Source organism: Nanorana parkeri, unplaced genomic scaffold (genome assembly GCF_000935625.1).
Source record: "Nanorana parkeri isolate BGI_ZX_2015 unplaced genomic scaffold, ASM93562v1 scaffold1281, whole genome shotgun sequence".
Taxonomy (NCBI): domain Eukaryota; kingdom Metazoa; phylum Chordata; class Amphibia; order Anura; family Dicroglossidae; genus Nanorana; species Nanorana parkeri.
The window spans coordinates 446,073-463,377 of NW_017307549.1; the positions used below are offsets into that span (position 1 = coordinate 446,073).

Sequence of the window (17,305 nt, forward strand, 5' to 3'; positions counted from 1 at the left end):
CCCCACAAAAAAAATTATATATATATATATATATATAACATTTCAATAAAATAAAAAATGTAGTATATTGTTTATATATAACTGAAGTCCTTTCGAACCGAGGAAGGCTAAGCTAATGCCTTCAAAAATAAATTAGACCATTACGATGGACCATACTTTTCTTGCGAGTCACCGTCAGCACATACACAATTCTAATTGTCTGTTAGTCATCTCCTTAAATCAAGCTATGAGAATGCTAACATATATCATGGGAATGAAAAAATCTGAGTCCTCTATATAACATTTGTTTAAAACACTTTTGTTTGAAGATCAAGATACCAGTGTCTGGATCCCTTCTTACTGGCAATCTGTGTACTTCAGCTGTACGAGACCATCTAAATCAAAGGTGGGTGTTTCTGTATAGGAAATGTGTTTGTGCCCCTAACATCCTAAATTGTTTTGTGTTATTGTTGTAACTGGGAATACACAAAAAGAGAGAAAATGGGGTAGGCTGGGAAACAATAATCTGCGCAAATAAGAAATATAATTAAGGTTGACCTAAAATATGTGTGTGGCAAACAGGCTTGCCTATGACCTTCACTATGTGAATCCAGAGCCTGAATAATCCCTATGTGACAACATGCTTCTGTGTCTAATTGTCAAGATTGAAACCAGCCACTAGCTGGGAGCAATATTTATTTATTAATAATGCTCATTCCCAACTGCATGTAAGTGAAGTCTCACACAGTCTGTCATCATTAAGAGAGCCAGGAACACAGACCACAAAAATCAAATGATTTCCCGACCCATGTTTGGTGTGGTTAGAGTTCCTGACAGTATGAATAAGTAGAGATCATATTGTCCTCATTTGACAATTGCATACTGTTCCAGCCACTGTGTGCAAATGGACATAAATGTAGCACAAGTACAGTAATACCTTGGTTTACGAGCATAATTCGTTCCGGAAGCATGCTTGTAATCCAAAGAGCTTGTATATCAAAGCGAATTTCCCCATAGGAAATAATGGAAATTCAGATGATTCGTTCCGCAACCTAAAAATATTCATATAAAATGATTACAATACAGTACTGTAATATAATACTGTACAAAATATAACGAAAAATAAACCAAGTACCGGTACCTTCGTGGCTGGTGTGAGGGGGACAAGAGAGAGGAGGATTTTTGGGTAGGACGACTTTCACTATCACTAACGGAATCACTGTTATCTCTTGACTCAATGGAATCTTTTTCATTTCGTGAAACCTTAACAAGGAATCTATCCAATGGGACATTGCATTGTCCTTAAACAGACTCATCGCTCGCACTGCTACAGCCTTATTCGGGTGGTGCTTTTCTACAAAATTTTGCTCTTATTGCAAGACATTGCTTGTATATCAAGGCAACATTTTTCAGAAATGTTTGCTTGTCTTGCAAAACACTCTCAAACCAAGTTACTTGTAAACCAAGGTATTACTGTATACCTAAATATATATTTATTTATTTTTTAATTTATAGGTGGAGTCTCCAGGAAGTCGTTCTAGAATTGAAGAATGGACAAAACATCCCAATTTTCCATTCCAATATACCTGATGCAGATCAGATAGAAACAAGCCCTGATGCCTTTTGAAATGTTATAAAAATAGTAAATACATTGCAATACTTGTATAATACTGTTCTGTAAATGCTCCTTTGAGCTCATGTTGTGTGTCAATAAAACTAAAAAAAAAAAAAAAAAAAAAAAGAGTGCACGGTCTGTTACAAATAGTTTTTTAAAGAAGTGTATTTAATAAGATTGATATTCATTTTATTTATGATTCATCTTTTAAACATTTCAAAACATGATATAAACCTGTTCCATGTTTGTAACATCACCCTGGACTATATCTTTACCAGCAGACATATTGGTGGGGAGAATGCTTAAAAACAACTTTCGTTTCCAAACTGGAAATCCGACTGAAATGGATACCTGTAGTGTCCATATTCTTCATGACTGTATCCGACACCTGTAGGATGTGTAACAATCAAAGCATTACCAGTAACGTTATAGGTCTGCATGAATAACTCCGACATTACACAATGTACAGAAACTGAAATACTGGTACCTTTACATTTAGAAAGCAGTCCTGCCGTAGTCATGTGACTATGACCAAGTTGGAGAGTTGCAGCCTGGGAAAATGACAACATCTGTCCATTTCAGAAAGCATTTACTCATACAGTACTCCTCTCCCATTAATCACCCTGACTGTACAAGTGACTGTCAAAGGGCAGTCAGCAGCAGGGCAATAGATTGGTAGGAAACATACAGTCTGCACAGAAAGTGACTTATAGGCTACTACATAGACACCAGATTTTACATGATGGGATCATCCTCAGAGCCAGAATCTTAGTTCAAGAAGTAGATGTTGACCATGGATGATAGATGTGGCAAGGAAGCTTTAGATATTTAATTTACACTGTTCTGTTTGTACATTACCTGTAATATAATATCAATATAAGAACGTATATCTGACACTTTATTTAGGTGCCATATGTTCTAGCAATACACGGAAAGCTCTGCTACTGTATGTGGCCCTGACCACAGTGCTTCAACTCATATTAAAATGTTGACTAGTGCCATAAAATGGTCACACATTATAGACCCAATAAAAACTTGACGCTCAAGAAAAGCCAAGTTTAAAATCAGCGGTGAAAGAACACTAGATACAGTAGGGAAGATTGCAGAAGATTATGGGAGTTGACTACTTGGTAATAAGCAGAGAGGGGGTAGAGTACACAATTTTGAAGACGCAGTTTTTGAGGAACTGTCTTAAACATGTTAAAAAGGTGGGCAAACCTCAAAAGGACAAACCTGCCCTTTAGAACCACCAACAGGTCATGTTTTCCAGATCTCTTCATGGAGAGCCATTTAAAGGGGATATGGCACAGTGGTTTTCACCCTCCAGTAGGTCTTCAAAGACAGGACTGCAGCGAGATGAAACTTCTTAAAGCCAATCCCCAGGAAAAATGATCATTTACACACCAAATGTGTAAATGATTAAAAAGCAGCATATTCTGTTCGGAGGGCGGCTGTAAAGTCTGAATATCTTACCTTGCAACACAACAATGGCCTTCCGTGCACTGCAAGAAATGAGGGATGCGACTTGAGCGGGTAAGTGCCTTAGTCGCATCTCCACCCCTCCTCACTACTTTCCCAGTCACAAAATGCCTTGTATTTATTTTTGCAAGTTTTGTTATTGGAGCAGGAGGTGGGGATGAGGCACCTCTCCTACTCCAATCACAGAACACCCTGTATTCTTTGGAGGGGAAAAAAAACAACACATTTGATAAATGGGCGAGTAGTGAGGCTGGGCAGAGATGTGACTGGAGTACTTCACTGCTTGAGCCGCATCTCTCACTCCCCACAGTGCCCAGAAGACTGGTATGTGTAGGAGCTGGCTTCCTGCAGGGTGAGATTGTTTTTATTTTTTAACACTTTGCAACGGCCCTACACACAAACTTTTTTTTAACGAAAATATACACACCCAGTATGGTGTATAGATGATCATTTTTCCTGGAGTTCAGTTTTAAAAGAAAGCTGTCAGAATTGGAATAAACGTGCCAGAAAATCTTGACACCCGATAACTTCCTGTGCTGAAATTTTTATCAGTTACACTGTTCCCAATTATTATACAAAATTTGTGTTGAGCCACCAATGAAAATAGACACCACACCCCTAAACAGAACATAAAGGACTACAGAACTTCGCCCCTCCATTATAGAGGAAGTTTCTGTAGAGCTGTCCTTTTTCTGTTGTCCTGATAAAGTTGGGCGACTGGTAATCTGCAGTATATTAAAGATTTTTTAGGTTTAGATAGACTTCAAATACTTTGGAGTAGTTGCCCTACATCAAGCATGTCCATGTGAGCTGTCCCAACACCCGATACGCACACATTCCAGGTCACCGACTTCCCAGTAGTGAAGCAAGAATAAAAGGCCCTGGTGCCTACACTTCAAGAACAAGTTGAAAGTGGCAAATCATGTTTTCGCACTTCTCAAACAAATAAAACACTATTGATGGTATATTTAACCTTACCTACGGGGACCAAAGGAAAAGAAGTTCATGTTTGGAGTTTACAATAGCCCTTTATATGATGAACAATGAGGACCACAATGGAGCACGCATTTTCACAAAGTCCACTACAGCCGTTCCCATAATCTTATCCTATTGTATAAAAAGGTTTTTGGGAAGAAACTAAACACTCTTTGTAACTCTAACCTTAAACCTTTTGCATTCTCATCACTCCTGTGCCATCAAAAGATACCGGTTCTGGAAAACGTTACTTATACTGACAGGTTGCTTTAAAGGCTGGTGTCACACAGGACCTTTCCATGTCTGCAGACATGTCAGATGACAGGATCCTCGGCATAAATACCACAGATCGTCAGCTTAGTGGGGTATTTGAAGGTTGATCCATGGGCCAATACAAGGTCACACTCAGTTGAAGAATCAATATCTGACATGAGTATTATGCGACAGGCGATATATTTTTGTCAATAACAGAATCAAAAACATCCACAACTGGAGTGGAAAATATCTTTATTATAAACAGCTTCAGAACTGCATTATTGGCTTTTCCTGCATTAAAAAAAAAAAATACATCAGTAGAAACACATCTTATTTTTTTCAGTAATAAAGAGTATACAGCTTTTATAACAGGCCGTTTATAACTTACAAACTTTAATAGTACTATACAAAAAGGCTCCGGATTTATTTAAAATCACTGTACAAAAAGGCACGACAAAAAAAAAACAAACAAAAAAAAAAAACATAAAATCTGAACATTAGACATCTCAAAAGCAGCCAAATGAATGAAATATTGGCATTGTAACTGAACACAACTCTGCAAGCTGGCCTCCTTAATACCTACAAATGAAAAGCATTAATACTTGCCTGTCCCACCACCCACAATACCGCACTCTGAGATATCAGAACATTTTATGTTGGATCCCCGATCCCTTGCCATGTGCTGTGGTTCTTTATGCTGGCCCCTGCAACATGACTGGTGGCCAGTGGCTAAAACCACAGAGCTCAGTGGGGGGACCAGGTGTCCGACACTCCCAGAAGTGTTCTGATGCCAAAGACTCGTCAGCAAAATGCTCTCTGAAAGACAATAGAGTTTGGTGCTTTATTGATGCTTTTCTTTGTGCGGTGGCCACGTTTTTAGTTTTCTTTAATAGTTGGCAGAGTCACTTTAAACAAGTAACTCCATATTCAAATTTAACTTGAGAAACTGAAAAGGGTGGGAAAAATGTGGCTGAAGCTCCATAAACAAGGAGTTAAATAAAACAAATTCAGTACTTTAAAGCAAAACTCCAGGCAAATGGGGTAAAACAAAAAGGAAGGTCAGTTAAGTAATCTTTCAAACGAATGCATTTTAAATACTGATGAAATCAATTACCAGAACATGGCCATAATACTCGGCACACCATCATTAAGGATTAGTAGGAATGCCGACATAAGGAAACCGCATGTTAGTACTGTACAGTTCAGTAAACCCCATTGAACAGGCGCTGGGAGCTAGTGGGGTGTCATGGAGCACATATTAACACGGTGATGTTCGCAGTCTCCAGTGCAGGTGACTCCAGAAGCTAAAGAGCTGTAGGCCCCGACATCGATGTCACCTTTGACAATAGGGGGGCTGGGATGTGTAAATCACACAACTCCAAAATACATTAGGCAGATTAAATACAAATATGTGATGTGTTTTATCTGCTATTTAGAGGTTTTGCTGGAGTTCTGCTTCAAAAAAACAAATGTGTTAATAATCGGTAGGTTAGGTACACAGGTTGCAGTGTATTATTGTTCAAGTCTGTAGATTTGTTTAAGTATAGGAGACGTGAAGACACTTGACATTCATAGAGGAAGGACAGAACATGAAAACATAGGTATGAGCAGGCACATAGCGTATGGTAGCATTGTGGGACCCAATATGGTACATGGGCATCTGTTTCAGCAGAAAGGGAATACAAATGATGGAATGTTTCCGGCGTACAAACCTTAGGGTTTGGGGAAAATGTACAACAGCAAAATAATAAAATGAATTTGTCAGCAGGCATCTAGTATCCAAGCAAGTATGTTTATAGAAGATAAGATTGTCCTTTTTAGAATTATTGCTTCATTCATGGTAATGGAATGTACTACAAAAAGCTTAAGTGCTCTCAATGCTTGACAAGCAAAGGGAAAAAAAAAAAGGGCATCAGGCAAGAAATTTTACAGCGACACCATTGCAGTACTTTGTAATTTAGAATACGACTTTTGTTCCTTCATTCAGCACGGGGAATGGTAAGAACTTCTCTACGTATGGTTTATTAAGGACATAATGCATGGCAACATATGGGGGTTTGCATAATGACATTGCAGATAGAAATGTTGTAACCCACAGCAGCTCCTTGAAGAGTTTGGTGCACCATAATAAAGGTTGGGACTGTTCTAAGATAATGAGGACCCTAGTGGAGTACCATGAAACACTAAAGAATGCTCACTAAAAACAAACAGTCTGCTTTCATTGCAAATACAGACATTTGTCCTCTATAGGAATCTTAAATGAGACAAAACATGCTTTAGATGGAAGCAGCCATTCCCTTCCTCAGGTCTGCCTGCCAGCCATGCCAATAAACCTATTCAGATTCAGTGTAGCTGAACGGATCAAACTGAATTTACACTTTGCTTAGTGATGAGGTGAAACAGCGATCATTCACTTTCCTAAGAAAATAGACAGTAAAAGGATGTTTGCTCGCATATGACTGGATGGTTGAGGTCAGCACATCTTCACCTCATTCACTAAGCTCAGGAAAAATGTTTCTTTGCAAAAGTGATTGTGTAAAGTTGTGCTAACTCCAATGTGCAAGTTTTTTGGTGTTTACCCCCTTCTATATGGATTAGGGATTCCTGAAAAGTGATTTCTCCTCATTAGCTAAGCAAAGTAGAACAGTTTCAAGCACACCGAGTGACATTACTGCCCTGATAAAAGCCTAGTAACTGGTACAGTCCATGAATTACAGCATGGCTGCTTGCTCCAGGTCTTGGATTCACGTAGCGACCTTTCTCCTTCACCCTAAATTTGCTGTTGGAAGACATTAAGAGCATTTCCCCTAATAAAGCAAAACCAAACAGAAACAATGGCACGACTTCAACATACTGCATATGACTCTGCAGACATGCCCGTGCTTTGTATGGAAAGCTACTCCTCGGTGTTCCGCTACTTCACACGAGCCTTGTATGTCGAAACGTGCCGCACTACACTAACCACAGCACAGAGGTCGCTTTATAGAAAGAGAATGCTGAAGTCCAAGTTGAGTGCAATTTGTACGCTGACTGCAGAGGCTATAGTACCACCATTAAAATGTAAGTGTACTTGTACCAGTCATTTGATCACACCCCCCCCCCCGACTCACGCCGCTATTGAAACAGAATGATCCTACCTCACATATTCCAAGGACTAGACCGTACTATACGAGCTCCAGCTTTTTCTCCATCCTAGTGCAGTCCGTATGCCAAACCATGCAGCACTGCACTATGCATAGGGGAAACAATTGTGACTACTCGGAACTGCCTGCATGCAAAGAGTAGGGCAATTACTTTCTATGGACACAGTACAGCGTCACGCAGCTCAAAGATTAGGGACTGGATCTCAAAAACTGGTGCCACAGTCTATACTGCACTCTCCCGGCTTGGGCTTACCAGACTATGTAAAGCAGGATTATGTATTTTACAGAGAAGGGGTTGACTTTTTAAAAGCACTCTCACACTCAACATAAAGAATCCCATTAGTTTCAATGGTGCCCATTCACACCTGAGCACGGTGTCCCCTGTAGCTCAAAAAGGTGAATGAGCTTTTTCCCGTGAAGAATCACACAATATAGGCCCCAAAGACTGCAATGGGATTGCCTAAAAATGATCACGTGTGAATGGAGACGAACAAGACCAGCATGGGAAAATTTAGTGAACAATGTAATCAGATATCACTTCATTAGGCTGCAAATAAAAGGCAAAGCCATGAAACTGGTCAGGAGCAGAACACCCATGTAGAGCTAGCCTTGCAGTAAACCGTATACGATTACATTGCTGGTATCAAAGAACATGCAATGTGATGTTCTAGGCCATACACAGTACATCAGATGCCATTACCAATGACACGGGGCCTGGAACTGCCTTTTTAACAGTGATGATTACAATAGGGCCGTACCGCTACAAGTTTATAAAGAAACAGGTTTCGTTAAACCCACAAGAGATCGCAATCTATTTTCAGGAAGTCTGCAGGCATCTTACAGGCAACATATTCCACAGAACTGTTTTCGTTTACTTAGAAATCTTTGCACAACACGCTAGCTATAAATCTCATGCAGTGCAAACACGACCTGTCCAATGCTGCAGATTACACAAAAGCAGCATTATGCGACACTTCGTGAACTCAGTGACCATTAACTGAAGTACTCAATCCAAGAAGGACTTGAACAATCAGCTTTAGTTCAGATTGACTGACATATAAAGTCTCATCTCTAGCTTAAAGAAAGAAGAGTACAGTAACTGCCAGAATAATATTAAGATTCCTACTACACAAGATAATACAAAATAGTGCAAATTGAATTCCCCATTCACATGGCTGCTCCCATCTATCGGAAACAGAAAAGCAACAGATCTAAGGAAGTGAAAGTATTGATGTCTATGTAGCACGCCATGTTAGCTTGCGTCACTATCCACTGCAGACAGCTCCCCAACGTTTCTAGAACTACCAATAGACAGCACCCCCAGACAGTGGAAACCCACTTTGTGGTGACTAGCGGCAGCCTAGGCTTTGCATGTTATTGTTGTGTTACTCTGATACTCGGGATAAGGAAATTCAAAGTTTCACTCTTACTTGGAGAAGAAAAGATGCATCTATTGTTCTGATGAGATTAAGTGGTTACAACACATTTTGGCACCTGATCATTTGGCAATGAATGTGCAAAGATACACTGAAATGTTATTGTGTTCAGCGAGTTGCTAAAGATTTTTAACAAAGACATTCTGCAAGAAACAATTTGCTTCATCTGAATGGGATGTTTTCCAGACCCTTCTTGCCTCATTTCACACCCAAGCTGCGATGCTGGTGTTTGGGAACGGTGTCACAAGTTGCTTCTACTGCATGTCTATTGGCTACAACAGGGGTGGACAAATTCATCTGGAAATCCAGGAGTCAGTTCCATTGACAACTAGAGAAAACCTCAAAAGTTAGGCGCCAGCTGTAATTTTGTAGGAATATTGGCGACCTAGCTCCTGGGGTTTGTCCAGCCCCGGGCTACAGCAACATGTTAATAGAGAACACTGATCTCTTCTGAGCTTCCTTCACAATGGGAATGTTGTGTAGACCACATCTGATCCCCAGTCACTACCATTTACGTATACAGCGAATTCACCTCTACTAAATGACTATTTCCGTATGGTATTTATAGCCCTGGTTTTTATTCTCGTCTTCTCCTGAACAAACAAAAAAGTACAATCTGATCTGTAACACATTCATTTGTATCTAGCCCTTGTCTTTTTCGGAAGTACCATACGTTCATCTATATGTATGCAAATTAGCTGATAAGCTACTTAAGACCTTTCTTACAAGCTTCAGGTTGCAGGCACATACTGCCCAAAGCTTTTTCAATTTTACATTTACTTTCTTTTTATTAAAATATATTTATTCCAACAAAAATGTTTGTAGAAAAAAAAAAAAAAAAAGTCTTTTCCAGTATTGCTCTAACCACATCTTAGAATGGACCGCAGGAGCCGATATGCTGCCATGTCAAGGAATCCGTGTATTGGAGAATATGGTGGTGTTTAGGCACAAACCAGAAAAAATAAAATAAAAAAAAAATACTCAAAATAGACAGATCTTGCTTAATCTGAGATTGAACATGGCCCTGTTGAATCAAATTCGTCTTGCCATGGTAACCAGTAGTCAGCAGGCTGACTTAAACTTCTGGTCAATCAAGAAGCTCAATAACTAAGAAGAAAACACTTCCGAGCTCTAGAAGTCACAGTTCCAAGTGCCAGAGCTCAGTAGATAAAATCTCCAGGGATCTCTTGCAACATTGGCTCTTCAAACTTAAATCTCTTCGTAATGGCTTTAGATTCAGATTGTTTTTCTATTTCAGTCTGTCTGCACTGTCCCAATGTGTAAGAAGCCATTAATATCAACTCCTCGGTCACAGTCTGTTCTTCCGAGTCTTCCTGACCTGGACTGGTTTCCAGGGAACTTTCCGCTTTCAGCTCCTCCTCCTCCGATTGTACTGCTTGGCTGCTGTCCTGTACAGAATTCATAGCACTAGCATAAGGATCCGGGAGATCACCTTCAGCTAGCCATGGATGCTGGAGACATTCCTCTGCACTTGCCCGACCTCTGCCCAACAAAAAGGAAAGCAAACATTTAGAACATGGTCCCTTATCAAATTAAGAACCCACCAAGCAAGTCTAATGGGTTTTAGGTTATGGCCACCATGAACACACCCATAAGTACTTCAATCATTTATCAGTTTACTTATTACACACACGCAAACAGTTCTACACCATCCAAAATGAAAAACATTCTTAAAATAACCAAGTGAAGTTGAACACATATACACATATACATATATACATATATAACTTCCCCTATCCCTGTGTAAGTCACAAAAGTAAATACTTCAGCCCTGTTCCAGAGTTCACCGCTGGGCAGCCCTTCCTGGTGCTGCAGAGTCTTTGCTCATAAAATACCCAGCCGCCTCCAGAGCATTCAAGCCGCTCTCTCCATCGATTGCTGTGACTGGGGCTGTAATAATGGCAGCCCCAAAAGAAGGAATTCCCTATACAAAGATAAGCATGTACAGTAGGCACAATATGGCTAGGACTTTTTTTGTGCAAAGCCTGTGTAGTGCTGGGCAGGGCACCACAGTGACCATCTCCAGAACGGGAATTAATGTAAGTATTTATGAATGCGTTTTACACATTTCTTAGGATATAGTCGGTCAGACAGCCATTTCCCATCTCACTGTCAAAAAGAAACACTGCAAGGAACAATGCCGTGTGACATTTCGGCGTTGACCAAGCTCCATTAGATCTACCAACAAGTATGTAGTGCAAGGGCCCATCTGCTTGGACGGTAAGATAGGTCCATATACAACATATTTTTGGTAAATCTAAGGAAAATTGTAACATAGATGGTGAGCTTTATGTTTTTGATACAAATGATACACCATATAAACCAGGGAATGCATGTAAAACACAAAGCGTATATATTTTAGGAATACAGACCATACTAAAGCATTGAAAAAGACATGCAGTGGGGAAAAAACAAAAAGATAGAAAAAAAAACATTTTATATGCAACAAATATTTGGTTGGCATTTGCGAATATTAAAATAGTGACGTTCCAAATGACTTGTTCGTGGTTGATTATGCAAACAATGTGGCTATAATCTCAGTAATGGCACCATGAAGTCTGAATATGTTTGCTTGTAGTAGGCTAAAACAAACTGACCATTCACTTCTGTTGCCCATAGCGTGTAAACAATCATTACATTACAGAAGTGAGTTAGATGCTGCGCGATTACTATAGGCAACAAGAAATTGCTATCACACTTTTCAAAACATGAGACTCTACAGCAATTGTGCCTCTGTGTTTCTTAATGACCACAGTGTGCATGCATGTTAAGGATGGCATCTCAAAACCATTAAGCTATCTGGCTTGGGTAATAGCGATGTGTAGCAAAGTCATAATTATAGCTGGATGCTGGTTTGAAGCAGCTTCTGATGTGATGAAAAGTGCCTTAAGAAAAGTATTACCACATTCAAAGTCAACCACGCCACAGTTGCATAATTTAATGCATTTTGTTGAACGCACTATGCAATTAAAGCATTTTATGTACTCTTCAAGTGCCAACAGGCTTTAATATTTGTACTGCCACCGCCAGAACTACAGTGGGAGAAGAGGACAAACTTTGTAGCCACATACTTTACAGCCAGCTCTGCACTCTCATAGAAGCCATCCCCTCTGCACCTACTGGAAGTGGTGCCCTGGTTCTTCAATCTCTATGAGCAATGAACCCAATAGTGCACAGCTCTGAGCACTTCCAGGTTTAAAGCTGTAAACATATTTATTTTCTGAAATAAATCACATAAGGGACTTGTGAGGGTCACTGCGATACCATTTGCAAGTAAAAACTATTTTTTTTCTTTTTTACCCCCATCCTCATACCTAGGACACATGTACGTTCTTAAAAAGATTGCACAACACTAGGCGGACAATTCTAGGGTGATGCTTGACAGTTAATGTTTTTAATATGCCCCCCTATTTGCAATTTTGGCTATAAAATTTTGCCATGTCGCAATTTTGAGGCCTAACATCTAGTTTTTATTAACGGGGCAGTCTTTTTAAATCTTCTTTAATATTTTGTGTCTGTGTACACTAGAATTAGTGTAATTTAGTGTCAACAGGAATACAAATATTGTGTTGCATTAAAAATTGGGACTATTGTTTTATTTCAGATGTTCTCTGCTTTAGAGAGTTTGTAGTACATTCTAAAAAACGGCTTAAGAAAAACATACTTTTCGTCTTAAGTGGTCCCATTTTGGGACTGAGACCTGGTCATGCTCTATTAATTGTATGAAATGCTGTATTATTAAAACAGAAAACAAGTGAGATAAATCGAAGAATCAGCCAAGGTGTAGAATTCACTTTCCACAACAGATATGACATACTGATGCTTTCAGGAACCAACATCCAGACAAGCTAGTCTGAAAGGTGCACCATAAGCAATTATTCATATAGTAAACAATGTGCAGTCAGCAGTTCCGGTGGAAGGAGGAAGGGAGAGATGGATGCAGACACACAGGAAGCAGCAGATAAACTGAGGAAATAGATGTGTACAGGGGGATGAATGGACAAGTACTTACTCTGGCTCCTTCACTAAAAGTGCTTTGATAAAATCAATAGCCAGCTCCGATATCCCTTCAAAGTCCCCGTCTGTGTAACTGACATTCAGCTGGGAAATGTTTAAGAATGTGTGCTGCTTGTCGTCTCCCAGGAAAGGAGAGGTGCCCGTGAGCATGACATAAGCCAGTACCCCAATACTCCTGGAATAAAAACAATGACGTTATTGGTTTTATAGCATAATCACCACACAACAATGTCTATGTACATCAAGTATTTGGACTCACCACATATCAGTAGCTGTGAAGATTGGTTCATAACTCAGGATTTCAGGGGCTAAAACAAAGGAAAAGACAAAAAATATATAGGTTTTTTTCTAGTTTACAGCATAAGGAAATCGCATATGAATACCGAGGGGGGTTTATAAAATCAAAGCAACCAAGTACAATATTGCTGCTTACTATACCCTGCCAGCAGGATTCATACATAGCCGGCCATGCCAGGGCCACAGACAGCACTCCGTGAGCTACGAGCAGGATTCATACATAGCCGGCCATGCCAGGGCCACAGACAGCACTCCGTGAGCTACGAGCAGGATTCATACATAGCCGGCCATGCCAGGGCCACAGACAGCACTCCGTGAGCTACGAGCAGGATTCATACATAGCCGGCCATGCCAGGCTAACAGACAGAAAATAGTAAGTCCCTCTGCACTCCCGGCCCAAGTACTTGTAGTGGTGCTCGCAGTGACAATCACGGATGGGACCGTGCAGCAAACAGTGGAAAGCAGAAATCACCAGCACTCAGTAAAATATCTTTGATGTCCATTTAATCGGACCAATCGTCATGTACAAAATAGCAACGTTTTGGGACTGCACAGGATCCCTTCATCAGGGCGAAAATGTAACAACCTTGTTAAATTGTCACCCTGATGAAGGGATCCTGTAACAACCTTGTTACATTGTCACCCTGATGAAGGGATCCTGTAACAACCTTGTTACATTGTCACCCTGATGAAGGGATCCTGTAACAACCTTGTTACATTGTCGCCCTGATGAAGGGATCCTGTAACAACCTTGTTACATTGGTCGCCCTGATGAAGGGATCCTGTAACAACCTTGTTACATTGTCGCCCTGATGAAGGGATCCTGTAACAACCTTGTTACATTGTCGCCCTGATGAAGGGATCCTGTAACAACCTTGTTACATTGTCGCCCTGATGAAGGGATCCTGTAACAACCTTGTTACATTGTCGCCCTGATGAAGGGATCCTGTGCGGTCCTGAAACGTCGATATTTTGTATATGACAATTGATCCGATTAAATGGACATCAAAGATATTTACTGAGTGCTGGTGATTTCTGCTTTCCAGGGTAACAGACAGCACTCCTCAATGAACTACAAGCAGCATTCATACACAGTACATGTCAGGTCCACAGACAGCGCTTCTCAGTGAGCAACACAGCAGGATTCATACACAGACGTTCACGGAGGAGTGCTGTCCGTGGACCTGACATGTGTCTGTGTATGAATACTGCAGTGTTGCTCAATGAGGAGCGCTGTCTGTGGACCCGACATGTACTGTGTATAAATGTTGCTGGGAGATCACGGAGGAGTGCTGTTTGTGGGACCTGACATGAACTACCAGCAGCATTTATGCACAGTACATGTCAGGTGCACAGACAGTACTCCTCCGTGAACTACCAGCAGGATTCATACACAGCCATCCATGTCAGGGCCACAGACGGCACTCCTCAATGAGCTACCAGCAGCATTTATACACAGCACATACAACACAGCAATCAGACTGTGCTACACAGGCCTCCTGGACTGCTTTAATATGAACCGTAAACCTGATGGACAAAACTATTTTTTCAAACACCATTAACATAACCACTGCGGCAAAAGCCATATTATTAAAAAAGGTTATTTACAGCCAGTTTAAAGTGTTGCAGAATAAAAGTTGTTAACATTGTAATAGATACTTACCAACATATTCTGGTGTCCCCATAATTTCTCTCAGTTCCTCGTTGTTATTCACTACTCTGGACAGCCCAAAATCCACTATTTTTATGTCTCCTAGAGGACTGTCACTGGTCAACAGAATGTTTTGTGGCTGTAAAAAAAGAATTATTAAAATCTATGCTCTTTAAATCCATCTCATTTAGAGATATAGGCAAGTATTGGCCAATGTGCAGCACTGTACTTATTGAGGTTACAAAGTAACTACCATTACCATCTGCAAGGTTCTTGCCGCAGGAATCCAAGAACGCAGCTAAATGCCCCGTGTGAATGAAGCGGGACCTTCATCAACATGGTGGGTACCCATGCCCATAACGTGCAATGTTTTCAATGTGCTTTCTGATGTAAGGCATTTCTCTGAATTGGATCTTACTTTTCAGGAAGAACGTAGACCTATACTCTCAAGTACATACTGTTCTGAGCGGATCCAAGGTTAATTTGCAAGCTGAGCTGTCGTGTTCTCCTGCAACTACACCCTAGCAATTACAACATTGTCAAAACTTGAATTGCTTACTCAGCCACAATTAACAGCAACCAGACTCACAAAGTGTCTGCTGTATATGCGACTAAGCATTTTGATAAGATTGAAGAGTTTATAGACACCTACATACATAATATAAAAGTCGGCAAATTTTGCTCGGATTTGATGACAGTGTGTGTGTCTATGGTTTGAGGAGGCAACCCTAGCTGATCAGACAAGATAACCTAAACTGCATGGGGGGACTCGGAGAGGAGCCAGATAAAGAGTACACTGCGGATGCCAATTAAAAAAGGGAGACTAAAGCTGGGAATGTACTGGTCCTGCTGACTCAGGTCAGTCTGTGGCCCTGTTGTACCCCCAAATTTTGTTGCCGCAGTAGGCTGAATAGTGAATGGAGCCAAATAGCTGCAGGGGGCAGATCTTCCTCAATGCAGCCTGTGCGGAAGGAAGGGTCGTTTGAGAGGGACTGAACGAGGGGGGGAAAAAACGGCCAGTGTACAGCCAGCCTAAGGCACGGGCTATTAGATTTAATAGTTAATTATGTGATCCAAATTACAATTTGAGCCATGTGCACTGTCCTTTTCCCACTCCATGCTTTCTGGATCAGCTCATAATAGCACACAAGAACAGGAGTACGCTACAGCTTTAAGAATTTGATCAAACATGTTTATGCAATACGTTGGCAGATCACTTTTGCAACCAAGATAAACAACCAGATAAAAAACAAATCTAGCAAATCAAAAGCTACAGCCATGTTAATTAGGCAAAGGATACTTCTACCTGCAAGTGAAAGGTCGCAAGTAGAAAGTTATCTTCAACATGAATACTATTCAGGTCAAAAGTAAGAAAGCAAGGACCAGGCAAGAACACTACTGGTTACGTTCATTAGCCAGAATTGTCCGCAGTTAAATGTTCCTCGAGTAGCAAACAGTTCAGCACAAAGTATTAATTCATTTAATGCGGATTTTTCACAGCCGCAGGTTAAACCGTCTGAAAGGGATTTGTCTGATCAGCAGTTGCCTGTCTCATTAGAAAACGCTCTGCAGCCACTGAATTAGTTATAGAAGCGCTCGTCCCCCTCTTTAAGCAAACTGGATCTGCTCTGTTGTTTGAATTTTATTTTCAAAGTTAACAAATCCGATCCCACAAATGTACAGATAAGCACATGCTCATCTGTAATGCATGTTACCAATTTAGTCTCTTAAAAGAAACTGGTCATGTGAGAAACATGGGCTACCATGGCAGACCACCTTCCGGAAATGCTAGATGCCGGACTGATCTATCAATGCCAACACTTTCTTAAAGCGGGCCAAACACCTATAGATTATCTGCAGTTTTCTATGGTCAGATGGAAAAAGATGGAACAGATTCCTTCATCTACGCTAAACTGTGTTCATGGAGGAATCTCCCACTGGGCCAAGCTTCAGTATCTTGCTAGTCTGCTCTCAAAATACCGGAACAATGCCTGCATCCAATCAGATATTTTGAGAGCCAGCGGGGCCAACTAGCAAGATACTGAAGCTTGGCCCAGTGGGAGATTCCTCCATCCACAGAGTTTAGTGTAGATGAAGGAATCTGTTCCATCTTTTTCCATCTGACCATAGTCGGCAAGCTTTAAAATCACAGAAGTGAAAGAGATATGCAGATCAGAGAGAGTGTGACTTCCTTTGCTGCATACTTGTTCTGGGTCATGGACTTAAGCCATCAATGCGAAAAGGTTCACCATGATCAAAAGGCACACACACCAAAATGTTTTATATAGACAAACAGGGCCTTACGGTAAATAGCGACCATTCCTGAACAAAACACATTTCTAGGTTTTCTCCTCAGGAGTCATGTGGCCCAAAGCCTAGGCGTTTAGTCATGTCATCTCCTCTAAATTCTGACCATCTGCCCACCAAGATCAAGGAA

The 17,305-nt window shown here is 40.7% G+C and overlaps 2 protein-coding genes across 3 annotated transcripts in view; one reads left to right on the forward strand and one right to left on the reverse strand.

The window, feature by feature from the left end:
• LOC108797463 (cytochrome c oxidase assembly factor 1 homolog) overlaps nt 1-1,606 on the forward strand; it is a 7,498-nt gene extending 5,892 nt beyond the window's left edge. The window contains exons 3-4 of the mRNA XM_018569059.1: nt 309-385; nt 1,495-1,606. Of these exons, the coding sequence (XP_018424561.1) occupies nt 309-385; nt 1,495-1,606 (189 nt within the window). The remainder of the gene's footprint in view (nt 1-308; nt 386-1,494) is intronic.
• A 7,937-nt stretch (nt 1,607-9,543) lies between these two features.
• The window catches only part of STK17A (serine/threonine kinase 17a), a 40,400-nt gene continuing 32,638 nt past the window's right edge, over nt 9,544-17,305 (reverse strand). For both annotated transcript variants that reach the window (XM_018569061.1, XM_018569060.1), the window contains exons 5-8: nt 14,881-15,007; nt 13,180-13,228; nt 12,916-13,095; nt 9,544-10,385 (exon numbers count right to left, since the gene is read on the reverse strand). In XM_018569061.1, the coding sequence (XP_018424563.1) occupies nt 10,043-10,385; nt 12,916-13,095; nt 13,180-13,228; nt 14,881-15,007 (699 nt within the window). In that variant the 3' untranslated portion in view covers nt 9,544-10,042. The remainder of the gene's footprint in view (nt 10,386-12,915; nt 13,096-13,179; nt 13,229-14,880; nt 15,008-17,305) is intronic.